The 27446-nt window shown below is 45.4% G+C and overlaps 1 protein-coding gene across 1 annotated transcript in view; it reads right to left on the bottom strand.

The window, feature by feature from the left end:
- The window catches only part of ALK (ALK receptor tyrosine kinase), a 616833-nt gene that overhangs the window by 77688 nt on the left and 511699 nt on the right, over positions 1-27446 (bottom strand). Inside the window, 3 exon segments of the mRNA XM_039887489.1 lie at positions 5440-5609; positions 23294-23394; positions 25667-25798. Coding sequence (XP_039743423.1) covers positions 5440-5609; positions 23294-23394; positions 25667-25798 — 403 coding nt within the window.

The following is a 27446-nucleotide window of genomic DNA, read 5'->3' as shown; positions in this document are numbered from 1 at the left end:
TTGAGTATCTGTTACAGAGACAAGGCATGCAGAAAGCACTCAACAAACACCAGCCCTAATCATCACCATTTATAACTCTTCCCCGGGCTTTATGAGAGCTGTACTTCAATTTACAAAAATTCGAATTAAACACAACTTTTTCAGGGGTGTGTCTAAACCTTCAAACTAAGGTTCATTGGAAATATCTGGATTTCCACTTACTGGAATTTACTATTTCTTTACTCAGGTTAGAAACTGTAATGAAAATGCCTCTCTAATGCCTTTCTCATCACAGAAAACTGATACACAAAGAAAGAATATTTTATTAATAGCACCCAGATAAAATGGAGCTTCTTTGGATGAGAAACAAGAGTAGAATAAGAGAAAAATCTTGGCTCCGTGGAGTTTCTGATCTACATACAAAAAGACATAACTCTGTCTCACCGATTCCATTTGAAAGACGCATTTGTGAAACATAACACTTGTCGTTTAGGGCAAAGGGAACAGGAAATCTAAATATCTCCAGAGGGAACATTTTTTTTCTTGTTAGACTCTGTATATAGCGTAGAGCTAAAAGCCTTTATAATGATAATGCTGGGGAATAGAGCCTGCACACGTGTGATAAGTTATGCACTTTCTATTTGGTGGTACGATTGTAGTGATTTGTGGAACATGATTTGATCCATGGTGTTTCCAAATCTATCTTGTAATGAGTTGAACTTAGCATCTGCTTCTGCTCTGTAAGCATGTCAAAGTTTAGGATGGCGTGAGAACACTGTGTTTCATTTAGTAAGATACACAATTATAAAGAGGAAAATTTGAGGTATGTCCCTGCAAGAGATTGACATTTAGAACAAGAGGAGAGAAACTTGCCTTTCTTCTATTTTGAGAAAAGGAAAAATTAATTCCAGTAGAAAGAGTGGCAATTGAATGGGGAGGAGGGAGTGGATGAAGTAGGGAATAAATGAAGAAAACTAGTTGTATGAGGTGGATGTAAAGCAATGAGATAACATTTAAGTACATATCAAACCAATATTTGAATTGATGCTGTCCTTCAAAATGACCTTGCACATATCTGTATTCTAGGGAAGTTGCCACTGCTCAAAACTTCTTGGGCACTGCTCTTAGAGATTTTTCTTGTCACCCTTTTAAGAATGATTGTATGGTTAACATTATTTCATAACGATGACAGATGATAGCATTATTTCTATCACTTTGCCTGTTTGTAAATAGACAGAAGAAATATTGCTCCATGGATCAATGTCTCCCTGTCATCAGCTTTTATATATCTATGGCATATTCTCTGAGCCTTTGTAGAAGGATTATTGTGTGGTAGGAGCAATCTTGGCTCTTGATTTTCAAGTACTCAGCTCTAGATTTGCTTACTCACAGAGACAAGGACACATAATTAAGGCCAAAGTCTTCTGTGTAAAGAGATTCCGACAGGACAGTGACAAGAGACAAAGAAAATACAGGTACCAAGCAAGTCTCTAAAGAGAATTCTTTGTCACAAGAGTAACAAATGCTGTTTGGGGATTTGTCTGATGGGACGCAGGTATTGCTTTGATAACAGAACACTTTTCAATAGTATTTATTACAATGTGATTTCATCTGTTTTCTTAGACACAGGATGAACAGAGGAGGAATGTTAGATGGATTCCAAGAAGTAAAATTCTCAATTAAGCTAGAATTTGAAAATATTTGCAATTTCCCTCAATATGTTATTCTGTTAACATATTTATTAGGCATACTATATGTTAAGAATGGTAATAGATGTTCAGGAAACAGTGATATATGAGAGACACCTGATCTCTCCCTTGCTGGTGTATATTCAGATATTGGATAAAACAGATAGTAGAGAGTGACAGGTTATTACAGGGTTGTTTCGAGAGCCATGAGAATATATTGTAGGATTACTACATCGTTTAGGGGTCTAAGAGGGCTCCTTTAAAACGTGAAGGAAGAGTGGTAGCTAGGGAAATGAAAGGCACAAGAAGAACTTTGTGGGTGAAGAGAACAGCATGTGCAAAAGCCTGGATGTAAGAAGTTAGCATGATACAACTGAGTCGAAAGAAGTTCAGTGAGGTTACCAGACAGAATAATAGCGGGAGAATGGTATACGAAGGGGCTGGTGAAGTTAGATTTGGACAGATCACATGTGGGCCTAAGTCAAGGTTTTATTAAAGCAGTTCAAAAGGTGCCCTAAAAGCCATGGGAAGCCATTGAAGGATTTTTAAAATGGGAAAATGATTAGATTTACATTTTAGAAAGTTTTTTCCAGATGCCTTGTGTACCTTGGTTGGGTGGGGACAACAAAATGGAGGCGAGGAAACAAGTTGGGAGGTCACTGCCCTATCCAGGCAAGAGGATAATGGCTTAGGCTACTTTCATGTCATGCCCAGGGGCTATGACCAGTGTCTAGAGCCTGGCAGCTCTTTAGAGCTAACCTGTAAGCCCGTTCAAAGTTGCTTTAAAAACCTGTGTAATGTGTGGCTGCTGGGGCACCCAGGAGCAGAGGTGATTTGAGACAGCATAGGAAATAAAGTTCCTGCCTCTTCCAGGTCCTGGGTGGGGAGCTGTCCAGGCACTGGGTGCTGAAGAGCTGAACCAGGACCTGCCTAAGGAAGCTTCATGGAATGTCAACAGGGAGTGTAAGGTGCTAACACCTATCTCAGGGCAGGGAGGAAGCGAGTTGGTCTTTTTTTGTCTTTTACCATTTTCTTTTTCTCATTCCCTTATTTATGTCCTTCCTCTACCTTCTTCCTCCTCTCATTTTCATTTTCTGGCAGTCCAAGCAGGTATACTCATTCTTCCTGGAAGAAATAAGGAAGAGTATACCTCTTGCTCCTCCTCTATCAGAGACTTACCCTTATAAGGAGTCTACAGAGCACTGATGACAGCAAAAAACCCTCACTCTATGGTAGGGTTAGATGACTGGTTATTAATGCTAAATTGGCCATCCCAGCCTGGGGCATTAGGTAGGGGAGACATCATCATCATCATCATCCTCAGTAGTAGTAGTAGTAATGTAGTAGTAGTAGTAGTAGTAGTAGTAGTAGTAGTAGTAGTAGTAGTTATTACTAAGCATTTACTGTGGGCCAAGCAGTTAGCTCCCCAACCACTTTCCTTCCCCAAGACCCTAAGAGGCAAATGTTATTATTGCTCTTTTATAGGACGTGGCTTGACTTGGAAGATCAGTGGTTGTGATTTTGTTATTTATTCAATAAATTATTTGAGGCTACAAAACTGAGGGATAAGGATGGAAAACATGAAAAATAAAATTCATTGATATCTACTATATATAGATACTTTTGATAGTCATTATATTTAGTCTCGTAATAATCTTATAAAGTTCTACTGTTATCATACTCATTTTGCAGATGTGGATGCTGAGGCTCAGCGAGTTTCAGTAGCTGGCTAAGGTCACACAATTAGTAAGTGCCTGAGCCAGTTTTGAAACCCAGGACTTTCTGATTCTAAAGCCTATGCTCTTTCATCCACAGTGCTTTTTTCATTCTATGGGCCAGTCACGTCTACAGTCTAGTTGGATTTTAGCAAGTGAAAACTGTTGTGCCGCATCCTTCCACAGTTCCACTTACTTCTGGGTCTTGATGCCTCCTGTGTCATCTCTAGCTCCGGTGTGCAATCTCCCTGAGAATGCGGGAACCTGTGTGTTCTGTAATTCCCCACTTATTAGGTCACAGGGCATCATCAAACCAAGCTGGCCTTTGTCTGGATCTCCACTGAAGAGTTTGGTCTCATTATCAATATTGGAAATGTCAGTCTGGTAAACAGTCTTAAACAGGGAGGACAGAGGCTGAGAATAAAGTCTCCTTCAAACAAAATTCTATTGGATGGAAGTGAATAGAGTCGACATCTTACTTGTGGTAAATCCCCTGGAGTGGCCATGAAAAAGAGAGAGCTTGCTGGATTGAGCAGAAAAAAATTCCTTTGATTCATCTGAATTAATTTACCATCTCCCAGGAGGGAAGGCTCTGGCATCACCCTCCTGATCTCCATCCCCTGCACACAGCCCCCACAATCCCGGAGGACAAAAGACTAGTTGAAGGTGGGGAGTGCCCACACTGCTCCTTCTTTCACTTTAATTAAACCCATTTGTCTTGGAGACACGGAGCCTTGGGATGTCCAAAGGCTTTGATCTTTAACCCACAGACATCGAAGGAGTGGGAAGCTGGTGCTCGGAGTGAGGACACTGACAGCACAGCTCAAGTTATGAGCTCATAGAAACAGCAGACTCTGTGAAGTTTGGGTGAAGAATCTGAGACCTACTTTTAGAGTTACACAGTTGTGTACCAGCTGAAATCACCCCTCGCCTTGCCTTAAGCCCTTTGCCTTCATTTTTTGAAGGTGGATCCACCAAAATGACAATTCAAAGTCTAATACAGAGGCTGCTCTGGATTGTAGGTTTGATGTTTAGTCTATTAAAGGTAGCTCTTCCTTTTCTAGCTCCATTTATCGGTCTCCTTTATAGATACAATTCCCCGTCCCTTTTTGGTCTGGAGCAGATCAGCGCCCACCATTGAGGGTTCAATATCACACAGTAGAATGTCACGTGAGCTGCTGTGCTGGGTCATCTTTACTCAAGCACTGCTTGCTCCAGGCCGACTGCAGGTGGCAGACTGGTGCCATCCTGGGGAGACAAGTGGCAGCTGAACTCAATGGTTACTGCTCCACTTCAGAGTCACATGGAGTTAATAATCTTCTAGTCTAATACTCTCAATTTAAAGATGAGAAAACAGGCCCAGAGAAGTTCAAGGTCACAAAGGTCATTAGTGATAGACTCTAAATAGGAAGCAGGGACTCTGGTAGACACACTCCTCTGTTTACTGAAGAATGTGTTATCCACCTCATCTGCCAGCCTCAGGGGCCTGACGCCACAGAGCCCTGGGCTTGGACCGACAGGAGTGCCAGTTCTCAGTCTAACGCCAACTTGCTGGTACCTCACCTCTTAGGTTCTCAGTTTCTTCCCTTGTAAAAGGGCAAGAGTGGGGAATGTGATAAGGCCTGTCTTACCTGTGTCACAAGTTTGTTGTTGTTAATAAGGAATAAATAGTAAAATGGGAAATTAGGGAAGAATCTGTTAAGTAAGAAAAAATGATATACACATACAAAGCCTGATTATTATTTGGGAATGGTATGAGTTGTTCGATTTTACTTCTTCTTACAGATATTGGAGACAGCCAGTCAGGCCAGGCCCGAGATGGGGGAGGCGAATGCTCATCAGCACCAACACCCCTCGGGGAAACTTGGTGCTCTCTGTAAGCCTGTAGCAGGTGTGTGTATGCACATGTGTGTGCACACATTTGTGCATGTACACGTGTATGTGCACGTCTGGATGTGTGTCTTGGGAAGAGGGGTTGGGGAGAGAGAAGACATGGCCCCCTTCTGCATTCTGGCTGATAGAGGGAAAGGGAGCTATGGGGATGGGTAGAGGCCCACCTGTCGGCCACATCGAGGAGGGGCAGCACTGTCCACTGCCACAGGCTCAAGCCTTCACTGGTGGCTACGTGCCAGACCATCCTGCTTTGTTCCTTTCCGGTCTTGTTCTCCACGAGCACCAAGGAGATGTTGCCCCGCAGGACTCCACGGACGAGCCAGGACATTCGAAGCTGCGAGGGAGAGAAGAACCAGAGCGACGTGATTTTAAAAGGAAACTTTTAGGTCCCCTTTCGAGAATTCTCAACCCCGAAGGATTTTTCTGGAGACTCAGCCAAAGTCTGCCTAGTGAGGAGAGCTGGATGCCCGCCACTTGGTCTTCTTCCCTGTCTCCCACAGGGCTTTGATTAAGGTTCAAGGGTCTGGGCATGGGCAACTGATGGGCAATTTTGAGACTTAGTTCAGGCTGATAACATCATCCTAAATTTCACAAGATTCTGCCTCTGAGGTGATAGTGAGATCAATGGGGGTATTAAATGACCTTCCTAAAAAGGACCCAGATGTTGTCGTCTGTGGCCCCATTTACTTTGTGACTCAACTATTGTTAGTGATGTGGGTACCAAAGATTTTTAGTCCTTCTTCAAAGACTCTAATAATCTTATTTAGAGGATACCATGTCAAGTATTAGCTACCTAGAGACCCTACAACTTGATACCTGTGGCCACTGGCAGGCAAAGGTGAGATGAAAATCTATATATCAAGATCTTTGAGTATGGCTGTCTTTTAGAATTAGAATGCCCACTTTGCCAAAAGGAAGCCATAATCTTATGTTTTCAGTGTGCATTTATTAAAGATTTCTCTGGCACTGTTCATGAGACATACGAAAGGGAATTGCAGCTAACATTTCTAATAAACTTTAAAGTTATGCCCAGAGGCACATGGTCTCTGGTCTTTGTGCCTACAACAACAGAGGTCATATGTTTGATAGAAACAATCCATAAACAACATTTAAAAGTTAGGACGACTACGGCATATCATTGCCCCAAATATTCCTGTACATATCCTGTCATAAAAATGGCTACCGTAGAAAAGAGGTAAAATATGTCCTATGCGAGCTGAAGTTCTCATCCGCTATGGTGCCCTTTTTTTCTTTTTTCTGATTCTCATTGTTTCAAGACATTCTCCTTCGTAAATCACTGCCCCTTTATCTCCCAGTCCCCAAGCTCATGGTTGCCTCACAATTTGGTCACAGAGGTTATGAACCACGAGGCACTGAAGCCGAAGAGTTCCCTCTATGTTACATACAACCTGTTGACTAACAAGGTCACACCTGGCATTGGGATGTCCAGGTGCTGTTCTACTTCTGAGATCCTGAGTCAGGTAAGCTTGGCCTATAACCATAACCTCTTCACTTATACCTTTTCCATTTCCCCCAAAAAAGTATAGCAAATACTTGCCTCCATTGAGACCTTCCAGAATAATTTAACAAAATTGTTAATTTTTTTTTCTGGCCCCACTTGGCTTTCTTGTGCAATCTAAATACCGTGACTGGTAATTTTAATCCTTCCCTTGCTAACTAAACCCTCTCAGCCCTCATCCCGTGTCCTGCTATGCCAAGCTAAGGATAATGCTTGCCACATGCTTTCTCTACTTTTGCTTCTTGGCCACAGAATATTGCTGATTTGGACTTCTGCGAAATCAGACTGTTGAACCTCAGTGCCCTGGATGGTTGGCAGTACTTATTCAACCACTGTTGATTTCCACAATTGACTTCTAAATACACATAGCAAAACAGGTGTTTCAAACTCTTCCTCAAACACTAATGCTGTTACCTCCTGGCTCTCAATTTCCGATCCATTATTTTGATTTCTACTTTACTGATAAAGTTGGCTTTATCAGGTGCAATCTGCTTCAGCCTCTTCTTTTTTTCTTCAGTGTGTCTATTTATCCACCTTCTCTCTCTTCCTTTCCTGTCTCCGAGGAAGATGTATCCTTCATTTTCTTTTATGTTAACTTCTGCTCGTTTCTCCTCTCCCTAGTCCTTGTTCTGTCGATTCTTTCTCCTCTTTTCTCCAGCACATTCAGAGTGTCTCTACCTTCTGGCTCCTCTGTCTACAAACAAGATAAGGTTTTGCCCTTCCCGCAAACCATCCTTTACACGATCTTGCCAGCTCCTCTGGTTTGTAATCTATTTCTGTACCTCTGTTTGGATGTTAACATCTTGGATAACTGGTACGTAACTGCTGCTCCCATTTCCTTGTTACTCAGTCTCTCTTTAATTTCTTCAACCTGGCTTTATTCTCATTACTCTAAGTAGCACTCACCATGTCTTCATAACTTACTCTTTGAACCCTTTCCACCACCTCTTAAAGTGCCTTGTCCTCTCCATTCTTTCTCCCTTCTAAATTCTTTTATATATCTGTCATATTTTCCTGTTTATCACTGCCATCTGTGACCCCTCAGTGGTTTATCACTCCCTACTGAGGCATTCGCATTCCTTTATAATTGAATCAACTTTTTATTCATTTAATGACTATTTATCAAGTACTTAGACCGAGCTACATGTATCCTCCATTCTAGAATGGTCTAAGAGCTCTAGAGTCAGAGAGATCTGGATTCAAAACCAGGTTCTTTGGTCACTTGAAGCTCAATTCCCTATTCTCTAAGATGGGAAAGGTTTATTTACCTTATAAGGTTATAGTGACAATTAAATGAAATAATAAATAATGTAACAAAATATTAAAAAGGAATTTTGGCTTAAGCACTGAGGCACTACACACTATATTTCAAAGGAAGTCTGAGAGCATAATGATGCAGAACTTTCAAGAGAGGCGAATGAAAACAAGTTCCAGAATTCTTAATCCCTCAGCCACGCTTTGGATAGAAAAGGTTAGTGGTTAAGTATTAGAAGAGAGTCTTTGGAACTTGCCGATTTGTAGCCAACTGGCTATAATCCAAACTTCCCAGTTCTCAGCTGCTCTTAGGAAACTTTCAGTTTGGAACAGAATCTGCTAGTGCCATGAGCATGCTGGTGAGATGTAGCCCTGTCATATCAGCACAGGGGCCACTGACCAGCTGACTGCTGAGCTTTCTCTATCTTCCTGCCAGTCCACCTGGGCAAGGGTGGTGCTAAGAAAGGCATCCTTGGCTTTTGAGGAGGTCTGCTAGGATCCCTCTTGGTATCGGTCCTTAAGAGAGATGATCATCCATTCTTTCCATAAATATTTACTGCATAGCTATTCTGTGCTGCATATTATCCATATCTTCCCAGCCCTCATGGAGCTTATCATCTAGCCAGGAAGCCTGAATTGAATTAAATGAGTAATTGAATTTGTGCTGAGTGTAGCAAAAGGAGAAGTAATCAAAGCCACTTGACAGAGAAGACATTAGACCTGAGAGAGTCAAGACACCTGACGTCATATAGTGAGGACGTGGGTCAAGACAGACACTTGACCCGACTGTTCAGAGCGATGGATAAATAGGAAGATTAAAAATTTGACTTTCCTTTCACCTTTTAATACTATCATCTATGTTTATAGCAGAAAACATACATCTACAGCCAAACTCAACAGAAGGAATGTACTGTCTGAGATTCAGCAAAGTCTCGCTCTAGAACAGATACGAAATATTTGGAATAAGATTGCAAACTGGCAACCAGTGAGTGGCGATCAAAGTTTGGCTTTTGGTCTTTTTTTTTTTTTAATCCACTGAGTGTGGATAAGGTGATGTATCCAGGTAGATGTTACTCTTCCTCAAGATTACAAGCAGTCTTTCCCTTGGCTTACTTCTCCCCAGTAGTTATCCCTAGTGATTCCAGATTCTGCCTCTAAGTGTCAGTCAGTACTTTGCTACTCAGAGTATGATCTTCAGGCTGGTATCACTGGTGTCACCTAGGAACTGATTTGAGATGCAGAATATCTGACCTGACCTCAGACACACTGCATCAAAATTTGCAGAGATGCATGGAATTAGACAGCAGCCTCTGGGGCCCTGCCCGTATGCTCCTATGACTCGTCCACTTCATTTCTAGAATGTACCAGAAGCAACTGCCTTTTGTATCAACATTCATTCTCTGGTGGCTTGTCAAACTACCCTTGTTTCCTTGTCGGCAATGGCATAACTTGGGAGTTTGGGATCTAAGGCCAAAGTGAATCAACTGTGTGACTTTAAGCCAACCACTTACCCTCTCTGAGCCTTTATTTTCTTACAGACAAACTTATGATACTAACCACACCTCCCTTGCCCCCCCTAAAAAGTGTTTATAAAGATTGAGCAAAATAAAGAATGTGGAAGCAGAGTTCACACGTTGTGATGAAATGGTTAAACCAGTGGTTTTCAGCCTGGGCTGCAAATTAGAATCACTTAGGGAGCTTTCAAGACTACCCATGTCTGGGCTCCTCCCAAGAGATTCTGATTTAATTGCCCTTGGGTAGGTCCTGGGCATTAGCAGTTTTTCGAATCTCTCCAGGTGGTTCTAAAGTGCAGCCTCAGTTGAGACCACTGGGGAGATGGGGCCACTTAGGGCAGGAAGTAGCCTGGCCTTCTCAGTGAGGGATCCATTTTTATCTTGGACTTTGAGTAAGAGGCAATTCTTAATAACTAAAAAATGACTTTAAATGGGCCGACCATCACCAAGGTGTAGAAAGAGTAATTTTCCTGCAGGGATGGGGAGGACATGGCCTCGGGGGAGGGCCTTCATGTGGCTGCGACATCGCCCCTGGGCAAAGAATAAGGACATCCCTGAACACGAGAGATCCCTGGGCTGGGGTGAGCAGGGATGACCTGAGGATGCAAACGGGACCACAACTATCCTCTTGGACCTACAGGGTAAGGTTCGCATCAATTTCTTCATTAGAAGAACTGGAGGACTGATGTCAATTCTTACTAAATATCCCTTATTAATTACATATCTCTAAATGTACAGAGCAACTATCTGTGGTTCCCAGAGCAGATCACAGGCTCAAGTGCCTCTCAGAGACTTCCATTCCCCCAGCTTAAAGAAGCCCTTTGATATCATTATGGCACAGATATCCACGCCAGGTGGACCCAGCTTGATCTTGACAGTCATGGTTCAGGTGCCCAGAGTGGGCAAAAACACTTTTGGAATTTGATCTTAATAGGACTAATTTCTATCTGGGTGGCCTGTATGATGAGGTAAGGTGTTAATTGACAACTTATTGAATACTAGAGAGCTAGGCACTTGCACATGTGCTGTCTCATTTTATACTCACGACGTTCCTTCCTGCGGGTATTATCAAACTCATTTTTCGGATGTGGAATCTGAAGGTTAATTAGATTAGGTAACTCGCCCCTGGTCACTAAGTCCATATACTGCCAACCTGGATTCCACGCCATGTTCTATGCTCTTTCTAACTTATCTATAGTGTCATATACATGTAACACATTATATTAATATGTACTTAAATCTTTTGGGGTGTATCGTGAAGGTTTTCTAGATCCTTGTTGCTCCAAGTATGGTCTGTGGACCAGCAGTGTTGGCATGACCTGGGAGCTTATTAGAAATGCAGGGTCTCAGGCCCCACCCTAGACCTGCTGAACCAGAATTTATATTTTTATAAAATCTCCCACAAATACTGGGGGAATTAGGGATTTTGTGGATTTTAAACCATTTATAACCACTGTCTCTGCCAGACAAGTAATAGTCATATATGTCTATGTGTATGCACATATATCCATACATATTTATCTACAAATGTTTATATACAAAAAGCAAGAGTATTCACACGAATATGGAACATCTTATACGAATCTTAAATAATATTTATGAGAACAACACTTGCTGGAGCCTATAAGAATAAAATTTTTGATCCTTCTGGACACGCCCTAATAGATACAGGTTATAAATGACAGCTTGTGACTACCAAACTCTTCTCTGTGCAGACGGCAAGCTAGATGAGTGAAAAGAGACGCCGCCAGGAACACGCCACCCGCAATTCTACCTCTGGCTCCAGCCAGCCTTTCACAAGGGCCTTTCCCCCCTCCCCCTTGGCGGGGCCCGACAGGCTTTCCAATTATGTGCTACCAGTGTTTGTCATTTTATTAATTAAAGTTCTGTATGTAAAGCAGGAGCAGCATTGTGGTTAGGCCTAATGCTATTATTTCTCTCATGGCCCTTTCCTTCTCCAGAGGTAATTACTGCAATTTTATGTTTAGAATAATGCCCCGTGTTTGCTGTGCATACCTCGTGGCAATTTCACAACGATCTCCTGAGCCCATAAATAAAAAGTATCAGCATGAGATTCAGGCTGACGTTGGACAAGAGAGAATCAAAGGTATCAAATATTGTCCATTCTGCATGCGGCACCCCTAAATGCTACGAGGGGTGGTGGTGTTTTTCTTTCAGTTTCTGAAAGGCAACATGAATTCCCACAGTAGAGACAAAACCAAGGATGGACACTCAAGTGTGTATTTCATTTCAACGATAGGAAACATTTTTTAACACACAGAGATGCTAAAAGATGAGCTTGTCTGAGGCAGATGGTGAGTACTCCCCCCATATTCCTCACATCTAGTCTGTACTAGATGACCAGGATTGGGGTTGTCATCAGGGACACCCACGCTTTGAATGGAGGTTAGAGATCCTTTCCAACCTAAGATGCCACAGGGCTGTGATTCTGAGTGTGAACTTTTAATTTTAAGAGTTCCTCGGTTTCAACACGGTCTCTTATTAACTTTAACTGAGAGTATCGACTCACTGCAAACCCCAGTGTTTTTGTGCTAATCTCCTAATTCACCTGGAAAAAATAAGCACCGACTCTCTAGTTATAAATAGCCTAATGGTAAATCAATCTAACACAGCAAGAAGCAGGCCAGATGCAGATTTCTGATAACAAGCAAATCAAATATGCTGGCAAATACTTGCAATTATGGAGGCTTAAGAAATGCCGGATTCCTGGTCAGGTAGGAGACTTAAAAGATTGAGATCCTTTCTGAAAACAGCACCCCAGGTTTCCTTCTTTCAGAGGCATCACATTGAAGCCAGAGGACATCCAGCCAGGGACACCTACATGCCCCACCTTTGTGAAAACATAGCAAGAAAATGTGCCGGCTTTGTAAAAAATAATAACCGTGGGATGCCTGACAAGTGAGGTTATGGAGTTACAGGTATTTCTTTCCTTCTTTGGTCTTTTCCAATTTTTTTACAGGGAACATCTATTACTTTTGACAACTAGAACAAAAACAATAAAATAAATTTAGGGCATGCAGCTATTAAAAGCATGTTTATGAAGAATAATATTGATATCGGAAAATATAATATTAAGTAAAGAAAGAAAACACAAAATGCTTATGTGCTGTGATGCTAAACGTGTAAACTCTTGATCTGTCACTCTGCTCAAACCCACGTTTGTCTGTCGGGAGGGAAGCGCCAACATTGCAACAGGGGTTTATCTTTGGGGAGTGAGACTGTGGGCAATTTCAATTTTCTTCTTCATACTTTCCTGTATTTTCCTAATGTTCTATAATAAACATGGAACGCTTCTGTAATCAGAAGAAACAATAAACACTATATTAAAAAAGGTGGCGAGGGAGGATTCTGTGTCGTTGGAAAGTGGGGAAAGAGAGTGACATCTTTTTGCCCGCTTCCGGGAGGATCAGGTTCTCTCTCCTGCACTGTGGGCTCTAGGGCTCTGTGAGGAAGACCAAGGGAAGGTGGGAGCCTCTGGGAAATGAGGTGGGGTCGTGCTGAGGACAGAGCCGGGGCTTTGAAATCAGAAGGAGTGAGTGGTTCTGTCTTTCTATATGATACGACATCTCGGGGCCTGAGCCTTCATCTGTATAATGAGGCTAACCGTATTCTCCTGATAGAGTTACTGGGAGACTTTAGTAAGATTATGTGAGCCCGGTGCCCAGTTTGGCAAATACTTTTGCTCAATATTAGTTCCTTTCTTCTGTATTGGACAGAACAGGCAGGAAACAACATGTTAGAGAGAAACAGCTCACTACAAACAATAGGAAAGTGTGAAGGATGCTGTATGAAACATTTTGGTCCAGTGTTATATCTTCTAGGTATAGAGAGAATTATCTTTCCAGCCTTATCAGAAGAAAAAGATGATATTTTTCTTTGAGTTACACTGTAATGGTGCGATCTAGGGCAAACAGCCTCCTCTGTGCCTCAGTTTTTCTGTGTGTGACGCTGTGAAAGAGCTTTGTAATCCTCTGGCTGGGGTCGACTCTATGCAATGAAACTCCCACAACTGGTACGGACAGCAACTGGAAAGAAAACGGATTCCAGGCACGTGAGTGTCTGCAAGGACATAGGCGTCCGGGAAGTGCTTATTCTTTGACAGCTGGGGAGAGTCTGTGCTTTCAGTAGGGTGTCCCGCTGTATCTGGGCCACCTAAATATGTTATGACAATCAACTTGTAGATTTTGAAGAGGACCCAAATCTCTGCCAAGTGCCCGGGAGGATTTTTATTCACATGTATGAGCCTTGACAGTAATTCTTCCTTTGTCTCATCATGTAATGGCATGGGTATTCATTTTGAATGGCTCAAAGGTTTTAAGTTAATTATGCCCAAACTGCAATTACAATTGTTGTTGATTACTTTAGCCCATTAGCATGTGTCCTGGCAGTGTCAACCATATCAAAGTAAGTGGTGACAGAATGCTAGGTTCCAGCAGCTTCCCAGTTTTAGGTACTGAGAGGTAAGCACTTCTAGGTAGATATCCAAAGAAAACCAAAACAATAATTCGTAAAGATCTATGCACCTCTATGTTCATGGCAGCGCAATTTACAACAGCCAAGATATGGAAGCAACCTAAATGTCTATCAACAGACGACGGGATAAAGAAGTTACGGTTCATATATACAATGGAATATTACTCAGCCATTAAAAAAATGAAATCCTACCATTTGCAACAACATGGATGGACCTAGAGGTTATTATGCTGAGTGAAATACGTCAGACAGAGAAATAGAAATACCATATGATTTCACTACCACTTATATAAATACCATTTATATGCAGAATCTAAGGAACAAAAAGAACAAACTAATCAAAACAGACTCAGAAATATAGAGGACAATCTGGTAATGACTAGAGGAGAGGAGGGCTGGGGGCTGGGAGGATGGGGTGAAGGGTTAAAGAAGTACGAATCAGTATTTGAGGTTCACAGGGATGGGGAGCACGGCAGAGTGAATGCAGTTAATGTCATGGCTAGTTGGAGGGCCAGAGGAGAGAAAAAATAATTAGGGGGATTGTTTTATAAACCATATAACTGTCTAACCAATGTACTGTATACTTGAAACTAATAATAAAATAAAAAATAAAATAAATAAAAATTGCATTAAGCCGTAAAAAAAAGAATTCTTTTGGTTCAGAAATCTCTGTAGGGCCACACTTGTTGGATCCTTGAGCATCGATGAAGTCTCCTTGTTAACTCTTATTCTGGAGAGGGGTCATGCTCACAATTGAAAGGGTGCCCAATTTATTAATTAATTATTGATCGAGTGGGTTCAGTGGGCACATTTTCTTGGTGCTAATGCTAAGCACTGTGCAAGATAATGCTCTCGACCTGCCCACACGTTGCTAATTGACCCAGAGGAGAAATAAGAACACATACAATGTCCGAATTTATGTTAGCAGTGACTTCGTCATGCCTGTGCAAAATAAGGAGAGGAATGATAATAATTGCCACCATCTGTAAAGTATTGTAGAGATGACAAAGAGTTTTCACATTTTCATTTGATCCTTGCAACAACCTCATGCGGCAAGTAAAACAGGTATTTTTATCTCTAGTTAGAGGGTGTGACTTGCTTGAGGTCTGTCTTATGGTTCACAAGTGGCAGAGCTGGGATACAAACTCAGGTGACTTAAGTTCAGTGGCCTTAGAGTGTGTGCAGATTTGACTTTGGAGTTGGACAGATCTGATTTGAATCCTGGCTCTGCCTCTTACCACAGGGTGACCTTGGGCAAGTCACTTAAGCTCTCTAAGCAGCAGGTTCCGCATCAGTAAATGGGGGTAACAACCCCTCACCAGTCCGTTTTAGTAATGAGATAAGGCAGGTGGAATGCTTAGCACAGTGACAGCCACACGGTAAGAGACTGACAGTTTAAGAATGCTCTCTGAGTTGGCTTAACGGGTATGCAGGGTCCCTTGCCTCAGCCCCCTAACTAAGGGAAGGTTTCTTTCTCCTCGGAATGCAAAGAGTTAGGCTGTTTGAGGGCTCTAGTTAAAAATTTTGGCTTGCTTTTTAATGTGATGTAGCTGAAAGATCCATAAGTAACCTGGAGACCAGGACCTGTCATGTTGAAAATAAGTGTTCTTAACTTTTCTGCTGAATAAACACCCTAAAGAGATCCCAGATTCCTGTGGTCGGTCTCCAGCATGACTGGCCACAGGGTCGCTTTGAAATGAGTACTTGCTGGCTCACTGCCTGACTGAGGACCAGTTCTGGCCTCGGCCCCCCTATCCTTCCTTTGCAAAGCAGTACATCCTTAGGCCCCAGCCCAAGGCTCTCTGAGATAACTGTCTCCAGCACTGTGGGTGTGAGCGACTGCCAGAGCTGAGGCCCTCCTGGAGTTTCAGACACAGCATCAGGTCAGGGTGACTCATGGGGTGGGAGTGGGGGGACAGCCAAACACGTTATCTACAGGAGACAGAGAGAGGTCACACAACGTAGAGAGGCCTTTGGCTTCAGAGAAAGGCAGCTCATGCTGGAGCTCTTTCTCTGGGCTTCTTAAAATGGGGGCACATATGCCTCCGGTCTTCCTGACAAACTGTACCTTCCCACGGTGTTAGCTACTCGGTATTAAGTAATGATCGTGTTTTTGAAGCCAAACAAACAGGCATGTGAGGGGATAAGAAACAGAATCAGCGTTCATGTTAACGTTTATAAAGAGATGCTAAAAGAAAAGCCAGGTGTGTGGTGTCCTGCCCTGGGTCATTTCCCAGACCCCTTCTCCGCCTTGGTGCCTTTGGTCTATCCTCCCTCTCCTCTCTCGGTCGCCCCTTGTTTCCTGCATCCATTTCATTCACAGGAGATCTCTTGGGGAAAGAGGAGATGCTATTGTGTCTTAGAGATGCTCAGCTGCACTGCTGGCCAACTGTGCACGATCATAGCCTCCCTCCCTGAGCCTTAGTCTCCCATCTATAAAGAGGGGACACTATCATCTCTTTAGGTATCTGCTGCCGGGTGGGAGTGGTGGTGGGGGGAGGGCATCGTAGAAAAGGAACTTGGGTGGACTGGAAGAGGGTGCTCCCCGGGCCCTTGCTGGTGGGGCTGGCGAAGGGGATGACGGGCGCCCGTCTGCTGCTGGGGAAGCATTAGCTTCCTCAGACCCCGGTCACTGAGCTGGGCAACATCTTCATCCCCTCTACTTTCAGGTGACCTGGGGCATAGCAGGGGCCAAATTATCCAGATTCAGGATCCTTGGATAGGGCAGGCTCCAGCCTTTGAACTGAGAATCCTCACAAAAGTCAGATAATAATAATAAGGGCAGCAGTGGAGGAGCAGAAAGCACATGTACCATTTATTGAGCATCTACCGTGTCCTCAGCCAGGCCGGGCCCTTTTTCCGCCTTGTCTACTTGTTTCTCCCACCAGTCCTGCAGAGGACAGTGAAGCTAAGACTGAGGTGATTTGCACAAGGTCGCTCGGCTAGAGAGTGGCAGGATTCCACTTTAGTCTACGTGGCCTCCAGGACTGCTCTCCCCGCCATACCACACTGCCTCAGGGATGTTCCTTTTGTCCTGGCTCCACGTGACCAGTTGGATTCCTCTGGATATGAGGATGTCACAGCTGCTGGGCCACGGGACAGGAGGAAGCTGCCTAGAGCCACCACACTGCTCTGACTTGCCTCAGGTGTCAGCACCACCCTAAAGGAGCCCGAGGGGCACTGTGCTCAACACTGGGCCCATCATTATGTCCTCCTGAGCAGGGAGTGGACAACCTAGCTGGATGTCACATAGCCTGCTTGGAGTCCTACCCCTGGTTCTCAGAAGGTCCCCAAAGCAGGAAGAGGAGTGGTAAAGAGAACAGAGAGTATGAAAGGAACCCCTGGCAAGTCTCATTGGATTTGCTCTTAATTCAGGCAAACTCTGAAGCCTGGAGCTGCCCTGAAGTGAGCAGGAATCAGTGAGCGTTCTGTCATTGCAGTGGAAGTTACAGCATTAGATAAGATGGCGTTTAGAGGTCCAGTCCTCAAATATCTGACCTAAGGCACTCGGGCTTGTGGGAGCGGAGCTGGGGATGATGTTATGCTGGCAGATCCCTCGTTTGGGTCCCCAACTATTTACGAAGAGGGTTGTTTTTTACAGACACCACGTGGTGTTTATGCAGTATTGCTTGGACACACAGGGCACAAGCTGCTCCCAGGTGGACCCTGGAAGGGACTGGCTTTTTCTTTTACTGGTCAGCAGTCGGCGAGATATAAGGGAGGATGGGTGAGTACGGAGAGGGGAAGGGTGAGGTGTCCTTCTCCTCAGATGGGCACGTGTTCTTTGCAGAAGGTGGAATGACAGCCTTATTCAGGATCAAGCCCATGAGGCCTCTTGGAATAGTTTCTCCTTCCTGATTTGCTAAAACAAGTGAGAGCATGTGAGGCTAAGAATAATGTACACAGAAGGCACAAATAACACCTGAGTCCCATAGCTGAGCAGCAAGGTCCCCTTGGTTGTGCAGTGACTCGGCCTGGCCTGCGAGACTAAGAAGGTAACTAGTCTTCTGCAAAACAGGGTGGTAATTCCTTCCTGGGAGGGAATGAGGGTCTGTGGTGGGGTGGGGTTGGGGGTCTGGGTCGGGTGGGAGTGATACCAGTCCTCAAGGATGCTTTTGAGGCCCACGTCAACTCCCCCAAAGCTGAGGAGTACCATGTGTCCCCAACAAGGGCAAGGCCATGTGACAGAAAGAGCGTGAGGCTCAGAATCATAATGTTTGAGTTTGATCTTGATTTTGTATCCACTGGCTGTTGGTCTCTGGATCCATCTCATTCCCGCCCTGCTGAGAAGGGCCGTTCCCACCCCAGGGCGTCCCTGCAAGCACCCCAACCCAGACCATGGGCAGGGTGACCCCTGACATGTAGGATCTGCTCCACAGCTTGAGCTGAATAGAATATTGAGGCTCCTCCCCTTAGACCCCTTGCCGAGGGTTTGGTGGGGCCGATAAAGAAGGAGAACTTCTGCTTCTGATTTTCCCTCTGCCTCGAGCCATCCTATAAGAATCATTATTAACCCATTTTCCTTTTGCCCCGAGAATACTCGCCGGCAGCTGCACTGTTTATCCCGAGAGAACTCACGGATTACAGTCCTAACCTTACCCCAATGTGTGCCAGGAGAAATCTCACTTTGATTATTTTCACGTCGCTCTAGTGTATCAATAATCTTTGGAAACGAATGACATCGTTCTATTTATAGCATTTTAGTAGTGGCATTTCCATTTACAAAATATAGTAATTCTCGATTGCTGAAAATGTCAAATCCTAGAAAATGTAGCATTTCCTACGCGTGATGTTAACATCGTCTCCAATAGCTGTTAGTCGAAGATTTATTTGATGAATCCGATTTATGTGCATATTTCTGTTACGTTAGGATTAGAGACAAGTTCTGTTTAGAAATAACTCCAAGAACAGGATTTGTATTTTACTTTCACATTGAAAACCAGTCAGATTTGCTTTCGCTTCAAAGAGCGTGTTTATGTAAAATTAAATTAACGCTGGCAGCGAGAGCTGCACTTTTTTTTTTCTAAACAGGAAATGGGTTCATCTTATCCTTTTCTTGCCTTTCCATGGGGGATCTTGTCACCGAGTTTAATAAACTTTAAAAACACAGGAGTCAGAAAACTTTCTCCTTTCTTCCTATCCGAATGTCCTATTTGTCTGCTCACGGGGAGGGAGCGGGGCAGCTTGAATAAGCCTCATTGACACAGCCATGACTCCCACCTACTTTGCTTCTGAGTTACACTGAGATACTGGCTTTAATGACACTGTCTCCTTCCCTGCAGGCCGGAGAGCCCATGCTGCCACGGAAGAGCTTGCTGGTGGCCTTCTGCCCTGATCTCGGCAGCCCCGGGCAGCTAATCAAAGCTGACCCTTTTATCACCGTAGGGCTGACGTCAGGAGCAGAAAGGCCCAGCTGTGTTCCTCCAGGATCCCAGTGTGTGTGTGTGTGCGTGTGTGTGTGTGTGTGCGCGCGCGCGTGCGCGTGCACATGTGTATGGGGAGAGGACAGAGGTGGCAGCCCCTCCTGGAAGGTCAGATAACCAGCAGTGGGGAACTGACCTGCCCTGTGGGTCTTACCACAATCAAGTAAGTCTCTTCCCACGCTTCCTGGGTCCCTTTCATTCCCGTAGCCCATTGAAGGAAAATGCTCTGTTTTGGGGGAGGAGAGAGAATGACGGAACCCCCCTCCCCCAGGCCTTGTTCTGTCCTGAGAACATGGATGGGTTAAAATATTCCAGTCACAGGCAGGCTATTCAAATAAAATAGAATTTCAAACCACTCGGGGCTTGTTGAGACATTCAGGCTTCCAGGATGTGTGAAAGGCAGGGGGAGGGGCAGAGACAGCCCCTGCCACTCTCCTGTCCTCTTTATTACCAGCAGCTGCAATGCTAGACACATCTGAGCGTGTCTCCCAGCCAAGGCAATGTGAGTAGGTCTGACAGCAAGTGCCACATAAAAGCCACTGCAAGGTTCTCCTCCATGGTGGCAACTTTAATGATTTGAACTGGAGCTCAGCAAAATAAAAATAAAAATAAAATCTGAATATATTGTAAGTGACTCCCTAGTTTCCTGCAGAGAATAGCTTGTGGGGAATGGGGCGGAGGGCAAAAACCCACACAGCTAGCTCTCTCTTGTTTGTGGCTGGGCTTGGCAGAGGTCTTTAAATATTCATGTCCCATATGCAACTGTGCAGAGCAGGGGAGGAGGCAGAGCCTGCGGCATGGCCCTGGTGGTTTTAGATGTTTGGAGGGAGGAGGCTGGAGCTGGCATGCTTCTGGAATGCTCCAGAATGCATCAGTGGGCACCTGACCTGGCTCCACGTGGGCTCTGACGGGTGCTCTCTCAGGCCTTTCTGTGTCCGCGTCCTCTGTCCCCCACCTTGCCATTTCTAACTCCTTCTCTGACTCGTCCTTCTAAAAGGCAAGTTATATCGCACTATTTGGGGCACAGGTAATGGAGAAAAACTCTCAGCATGGACCCAGAATAAATTTTGGTCACATTTGGCAAATACCCCTTAGCCAATGACTCTCAAGTTTCAGTGCGTATCCTAATCACCGAGGGCGGGTTTGAAAATGCAGATTCTGGACTCTGCTCAGCGATGTCATCAAGGAGCTCTGGGGTGGGGACCAAGAATCTGCATGTATTACAATTTCCAAGTGACTGCAACTGGAGAAACACAGACCTGCTGGTTAGTCTGTATCTAGATTTTCATGGAAATGCAGCGAAGGCAATACCAGTTCCCCTGCGGGAAACCACTGGTGCTTGTGGGGTTTCTTGAGGGAGCCTTTGGAGATACTCTGCAATTACTTCAGCTCCCTGAAGGTCTCGTGGACCAGGACTGGTCTGGGTTTAGAGAAGATGATCAGCTGGAGCTTGGCTTGGCCAGCTGCCAGTCCCCGTGGGCCTGGACTCACCGGAGACTTTCGCCCATGGCTCTGTCTAGTGTCCACCTTCCTGAACTTGGGCCCACAGCCAACAGAGGTCCCTTTAGGGCTGGTGGAGTTCGGAGGCCCCAAGTTAATCTCACACGGTGTCACACAGCAATGCAACATCCGTTTCCCTGTCACTGACGTCCAGCCAACTTGGGGGGAAGGAAACCAGCTTTCTGCATTTCGCATTTAGGATTTGTATAAAATAAATGGCAGAGCTTACGAACCTGGAAATGCATATTTCTATTTTGGTTATTTACTTTTTTGATGAAAACACTTCCCCCAACATTGGGAATTCAAAGGCCCATCAGCATTGGACGAATAGTCTGAAATCTGAATGCGAAGGAACTGTGAGCTGAAGGTAGAAACCACCTTCCTTCATTATTCCTGCTGAGCAAAGTTCTAGAATAGGGCAGGAAATAGCAGAAATAGCCCAGAGCTAATCTGACTGGAGGAAAAATAAAACAGGCCAGTAAAACAAAACACCTGTTTAAGCTATTGATCAACCCAAAGGTTATTAGAGAAATGATGAAGTGTTAGAAAAATATCATTTTTACCCTGACATTTTCTAAAATCAGGCTCATATTAAATCCAGTGAAGAGTAAATTTAAAGATCAAACGCTTTCAAGGCTCCCCCTCACCTCTCCAATGGGCCAACCATCTCTCCTCTTAAGAAGCCCTTCTTCTTAGGTGCCTGCTCTGAGGCACCTGAGAAATATCAGCGATGACTGTGTGATTCCACCTTCTGCATCAGATTCGTGGTTTCTCAAACACAATTTAATATAATGAGTCTATTTACTTAGGCCTTGACTTCTTCCCAAAAGGATTTAAGGTGGCTCACAGAGATGCATAAAATCTAGTCAGATGACGTAAACTAGAAGAGGGTGAGAAAGACGGGGCAAACGCTGAGGTATAAAACTGAACCAAACTACACATCGTGAACCCCCATTTGCTTACTAAGAGGGGAGCCTCGGATTTAATCTGACCATTATTCCAATTAGAAAAGAAATCATCGATACATCTTTTCTAATCTCATTTGTTTCCTGTCTGTGAGTTTTTACTTCACAAAAAAGCCTGGAGGGCTTGACTTTGCTTGCACCCCTCAGCAGGGGAGCCTGCTTCCGGCACCAGAGCTGCTCAGAGCTGTGGCTCCCAGAAATCTCTGCCAGCCAGCAGAGGGGAAGCGGACCCTGTCAGCTTCACAATGTCCGCGACTTGAAGGGAAATAAATTGCTCGGGGGGCACACAGCTATTCTTGGACTGAAGCCCAAAAGGCATTTCTCCTGTGGGTTCCCAGGGAGGACGGGCCAAATCCACACTGTTGGCTTTCTGCTATGTGTAAGGTGTTGATGCGGTACTATCGTGGGGGGTGGGGTGGGGGTGGGGGGGAGATGCAAAGAAGCACAGGCATGGCTGGCTCTCCCAGAGCGTAAAGCCTGACTTGTGGCTAATGTCCTCCTATTCTTCCCCCACATTCCTTTCGTGTGTCAGGCACGGTTGGCTAACTATTGGAGGCTCACTTTGTGCCAGATGCTGTGATAAGCCCTTTACTTATATTAAGCTATTTCATCCTCACCTCCCTGAGACAGGCACTCTTATTGTCTCTACTTTCCAGGTGAGGAAACTGGAGCTCTGAGAAGTTGTTTACGGCCCAAACAACGTGTACAGCCGATCGGGGCTGGAATCTGGCTTGGACTTGGGTAGTTGATTCCAGAGTCCACCAGCTAAATCACTGGGCCATGATGGGAGTCTAGACACATTCCTTGGTCCCTAGAGAATATGACTTTATGCTAAGAAACATGGCATCAGTCCCTCGGTCCTCACACTAAATAGCTACAGGAATCACTTGGGTTAAGTGGCTCTGGAAGTACCTCACGGAATGCCATCGATGTCTTAGTGAAATTTATGTAAATCGAATTTTTGATGCTCTATAAAATTTGAAATGTATAGTAAGAGATTGCTATTTTTAAAAAATACTATAGAAAGTCTTTTGTAAATCACTGTTAGCCTCCCCTGTTTGGCCTTGGGAATATTTTCTGGGTTTGCTTAAATTGAGGTTCTACTGCAAATAGCTCCGTGCAGCTAAGTATGGGTGTTTAAAGTGAGACTCTCTGCAGACGGGACTTTTCCACACTGGTGGGTTCTCTCTGCTTGGAAGATGGCAAAGATGGCTCTATTGTCCTCCTGCCAAGAGAACAAGCAGTCTCACCACCCAGGCTACTTTGCTTATCCGTTTAGCTTCATCTGCAAGTGCCAAGGTGAGGGGCGGGAGGAAAGGTCAGAGAACTGGAGGAACATTGAGACTTGCCTCACATGGAGAGTTTTTCATCGGTGCAGGAAACGCAGCACTGGTCACTGTAGCACTTTTGGAAGTGGGGACCTCGGTGGTGCTGAGCAACAGGGCCTGGCCTGGGGCAGAGAGGAAAAGAGTCAAGAGCGTGCCACCGGCATGCGCCGAACGGCCCGGTGGGGCAGAGTCAGCAAGCGCGGGGGTCATGGTCGAATCTCCTCCAGCCTCAGAAAACCTTTGAGGTCATGGCTTTCTGCCGCCTCCAATGGATAAGACAGCTTACTTGTTATTGTCAACAAAACTTGGCTCGTGCGAAGGTCTTCATTCCTAACGGCTTGTGATGTCCCAGCACCATATACCTGGGCTACTGCATCCCTGATCTCCCAAGGTCACCAGCTTTAGCCCATAGCCCAGGAGCAGCCCCAAGCCACTGGGCTCCCCCAGCCCCACCGCTCGCTCCCCATTTCCAGTCATGCTACAGCTTTGCCCTCCCACGGTCTCTACGACCTTTACTCTTCTGCTTCTGGAGCCCAGGTCATCCTGCACTGCAGGTCCTGCACAAAAAGACTCATTTCTTGTGTTTTTTTTTTTAAGCACAGAGCTGCCTGAAAACCAGGGAGAACACGCGCTCCAACCCCACGAGGTGGTGAGAGAAGCATCTGTAAACCGCCGGGAACTGCGGGGCACTTCATAGGTGGCCAGTGTGATGGAGATGAGTGCCAGGTACACTCACAACTGTTTGGGTGCCCCACAGACCCCAAGCAGGACCTTAGTCACTCATTTCTACTTTTCTCTGTCTCTTAGTGAAGTCTGCTATGAAGTTACTGCCAAGTAACAAATTCAGGTGGGTTCATAGCAGAGGAACCAGGATGGGCCAGAAATCTTAGAGAGCTTGGGCCCACCCTAGAGGAGGAATCAAGGGTTATGTGACTGGAGAGAGAAAGGACCTCATACAGTATGTGGGTCACAGGGACTATCTTCACATATCTGGGGGCTGCCTCTGTGGGAGGGGCTGTAGTGTAGTTCTGTGGGTTTCCAAGACACGAACCATGATCAATGAGTAGAATTTACAGGGAAGTGGAGCTTATCTCAGGTAAGGAAAACTTGTCTGTGATTCAGGACAATCAGTGAAATGGGCTACTTTAGGAAGCATTAAAGGTATTCGACAAGCCCTGGACATTTATTCGCTATGGATGCTGTTGGGGGATTATCAAACTGAGAGCAGAGCCATGAAGAGCATGTGTCGCTTTGAGTTCCATCTCTCTCCTCAGCTCCTGCTGACAGGGGGCCGAGGACAATGCAGTGTGGGGAGAAGGCTTGGAAAAGAAGCAGGAGCCCTCGGGCCTCCACATCTGGTGAGGGGCCCTGCAGAACTTGCTCCTGGCTGCAGTAACTCAGCCTGCTTTCTCATGCGGCCAAAAGCCAACTCGCTCAGATGCAGCTAGCTCTGAGGACCAAGGACAGAACCGCACAGGCTCTGGGATCCTCAGTGGTTGGTCTGCATGTTGTCTGCTTTCATACTTTTATAATAATTATTATTAGTTTTAGAAGGAATTCATAGGATGTGCGACCTTTTGGGAAAAGAGGGCCTCTGGTATGAGGGTCTTTAGCTCCACAAAGAGCAAGCAAACGCAGGAGAGGGAAGAGGGAGCGAGACCTGCCCACCAGCCCATCCTGCAGAGAGGTGGGTCCCAGGGTCCTCCCAGGTCTCAGGACTGAGTACTCACAGATCCTCTTTTATCCCATGCCAGAGCCAGTGTCTCCAGGTGTGGCATCACCTTAGTCAGGTGTGAGTGGCCATGTCCTGGGTGTGTGGAGGCTCTTTGCCCTTCTGGCAGTCAAGCAGGGGCATGGGAGGATGGGCTATGATATAGGGAGGGAGGGAGGGAGTTGCTAGTTTAAGCTGGATATGGAGGTAGGGGTATGGCTGACAAGTCTGGGGCACAGGGAATGGACCCGTCATGGGGCAAGGTTCCCTGGGCACAACGCTGAGTCTTTCTGTGCCTCGGCCTCCCCAGTTGTAAAGAGGGCTATGGTTTTCCTTACTCTCTGTGAGTTATGGGCCTGACACATAGTAGGTCTCAATAAATACTTGTTGAATAAATGGATTATTAATATTGTTGCTGTTATTTTTTATCTTTCAGCTAATTCTTCATCAAGGTTCTCATTTTAAGGAACTAAATGTGACATCTACCTGGGCATGATTTAAATCATTCTAAAGCTTAGGAAGGTCTGAAGAGGGAACTGTGTGAGAAGAACCCAGGGCAAGCTCTGGGCAGCCACCTGGGCTTGCCCTACAGGGTGCGGTAAGGTCCAGCTGCTCTGGGTGGTGCCCTAAGTCTCTCGTCTGGCAAGGCAGGCACCAGGGGGAAGAGAAGAGAGTGGCAGTACCTTGATGGTCCTGGAACCGGGCCTCCTTTAGCGTCTTGACCTGCCACCGGGGCGTGTGGGGTGAGAGTGTGCCTTGGGTCCAGCCACAGAAGCCATCCTCGAAATTGCAGTAAAAGCCAGCAGGGAGTTTACCTGCAGGAAGAGCACAGGGCACAGTCATTTCCAGGATGGCTAAAGGCAAAATAGGCCAAAGTCAAGTAAAATTAGCCAGGTGTAACCAAACTATCCTCATTAATAATGGCTCCCCAGGCAGACCCTTGATGTCTAATGATACTGGTCACGATAAAGAGAAGCCCCAATCCCTAACTTGTGCATGTGCTAGTTTACCATTTTCTGATTTTATAAAATAAAAAAGTAATAATAATAACAATGGGTGTCATTAACCTAATTTATATATGACAAAGCAGAGGCTCAGAGACGTTAAGCAACCTGACCGAGGTCACACAGTAATCAGGTAACCCAGGTGGGACTTGAACCTAGCTCTTCTACTTCTAAATTCTGTGCTCTTTACACCGATCCACCAGGAATGTGACCCCAGAAGAAGCTAACATGTAACTCACTGGAATACATTTCTAATGGTTGACCCAATGGCATTCAGTAGCGGTGGCAACGTTGGCCAGGGGTTGATTTGGGTCCCTCAACTCAGCCCTGTCTGTAGACACATATTGCTCAGAAGTTTCTATTTTCCCCCACCCCCTTTTATTTCCCACCCCCCTTGTAGTTAAGTGAAGCCACCTGAGCAGTTCCGGCCAGTGACATGAGTGGAAGCGACGCGTGCCTCTTTTGGATTGAGGCTGTGAAAAGCCTTGTGCAGTTCTTCAGTCTCTCTCTTGCCCTGCTGAAGAGGCCAAGGACCGTCCTTGTTCCTGGAGATGCTGCTGTATGACGGTGGGGCCCCCGACATGTCCCTGAGAGAGCCTGTGGCGCAGAGGCCCCTCCCCCGACCCCAACCCTCAGCGGACAGGGACTGTAAATGCTACGTTAAGTCTCTGGAATTTGGGATGGTTTATTTCTGTAGCATAACCTCTCCTATCCTGACCGAGCAATCCCAGTCACCGGGGCCTCTTTACATCATCCGTTGGCTTAGCATAAAGGGTCCCATTATCCTTTTTCTCTGCATCAGACTGACCTCAGGTCCCATCGAAGAGACCACAGTCAGCTTTATAGACCATATATTTCCCCGCTGCCCACAGAGGGAGGAGGGAAGAGCAGAGGGTTAGGGGGAACTCCTGTTCCACATTCTCCAGCTTACTCGTAGAATGGCTGCAGGAAGCCTCTCATCCCTGAGTGGGCCATTCCAGGCTATCGCGATGGCGCCCGACAGCCCCCAGCCGGGCTGCGGAGAAGCAGCAGGGCTGTGTCTCTCGGAGGGGGAGGGTGCTCTCTAGCCGGACCTACTGCTGTCCGTGTCCCTCCTCTGTCTCAGCCTTCTCGGCAGCAGCAGGCTAAGTAACAAAGAGGGCCCTGGCTGCGACAGCACCTTGGTGAATTATTACTCATTTCCCCCCGATTCTCTGAGCATTTCACACAGAGGCAGAATTATAAATTAAAACAGGCTGTCACTGACTTTGAGCATCTCTTTCCATTTATACCCCCCTGAAGAAATCATTTTCCCTCAAGCCCTACATGTTCCTCTGATTAAAAATCCAAAAGCTAAGGAGATCTTTCTGTTTTATTTTTTATGCCCCACTCAAGGGATCCCACCTCCACTTCTTTTGCAAAAACTAACTGGTGACCTTCCATGGTGCGTCCTTTATAAGCATACTCTAATGAGGGACCA

This window comes from Pteropus medius, unplaced genomic scaffold, assembly GCF_902729225.1.
Source record: "Pteropus medius unplaced genomic scaffold, Ma_sr-lr_union100, whole genome shotgun sequence".
Lineage (NCBI taxonomy): Eukaryota > Metazoa > Chordata > Mammalia > Chiroptera > Pteropodidae > Pteropus > Pteropus medius.
The sequence above is the reverse complement of the archived record's forward strand: the minus strand, read 5'-3'. Positions and strand labels throughout refer to the sequence as shown.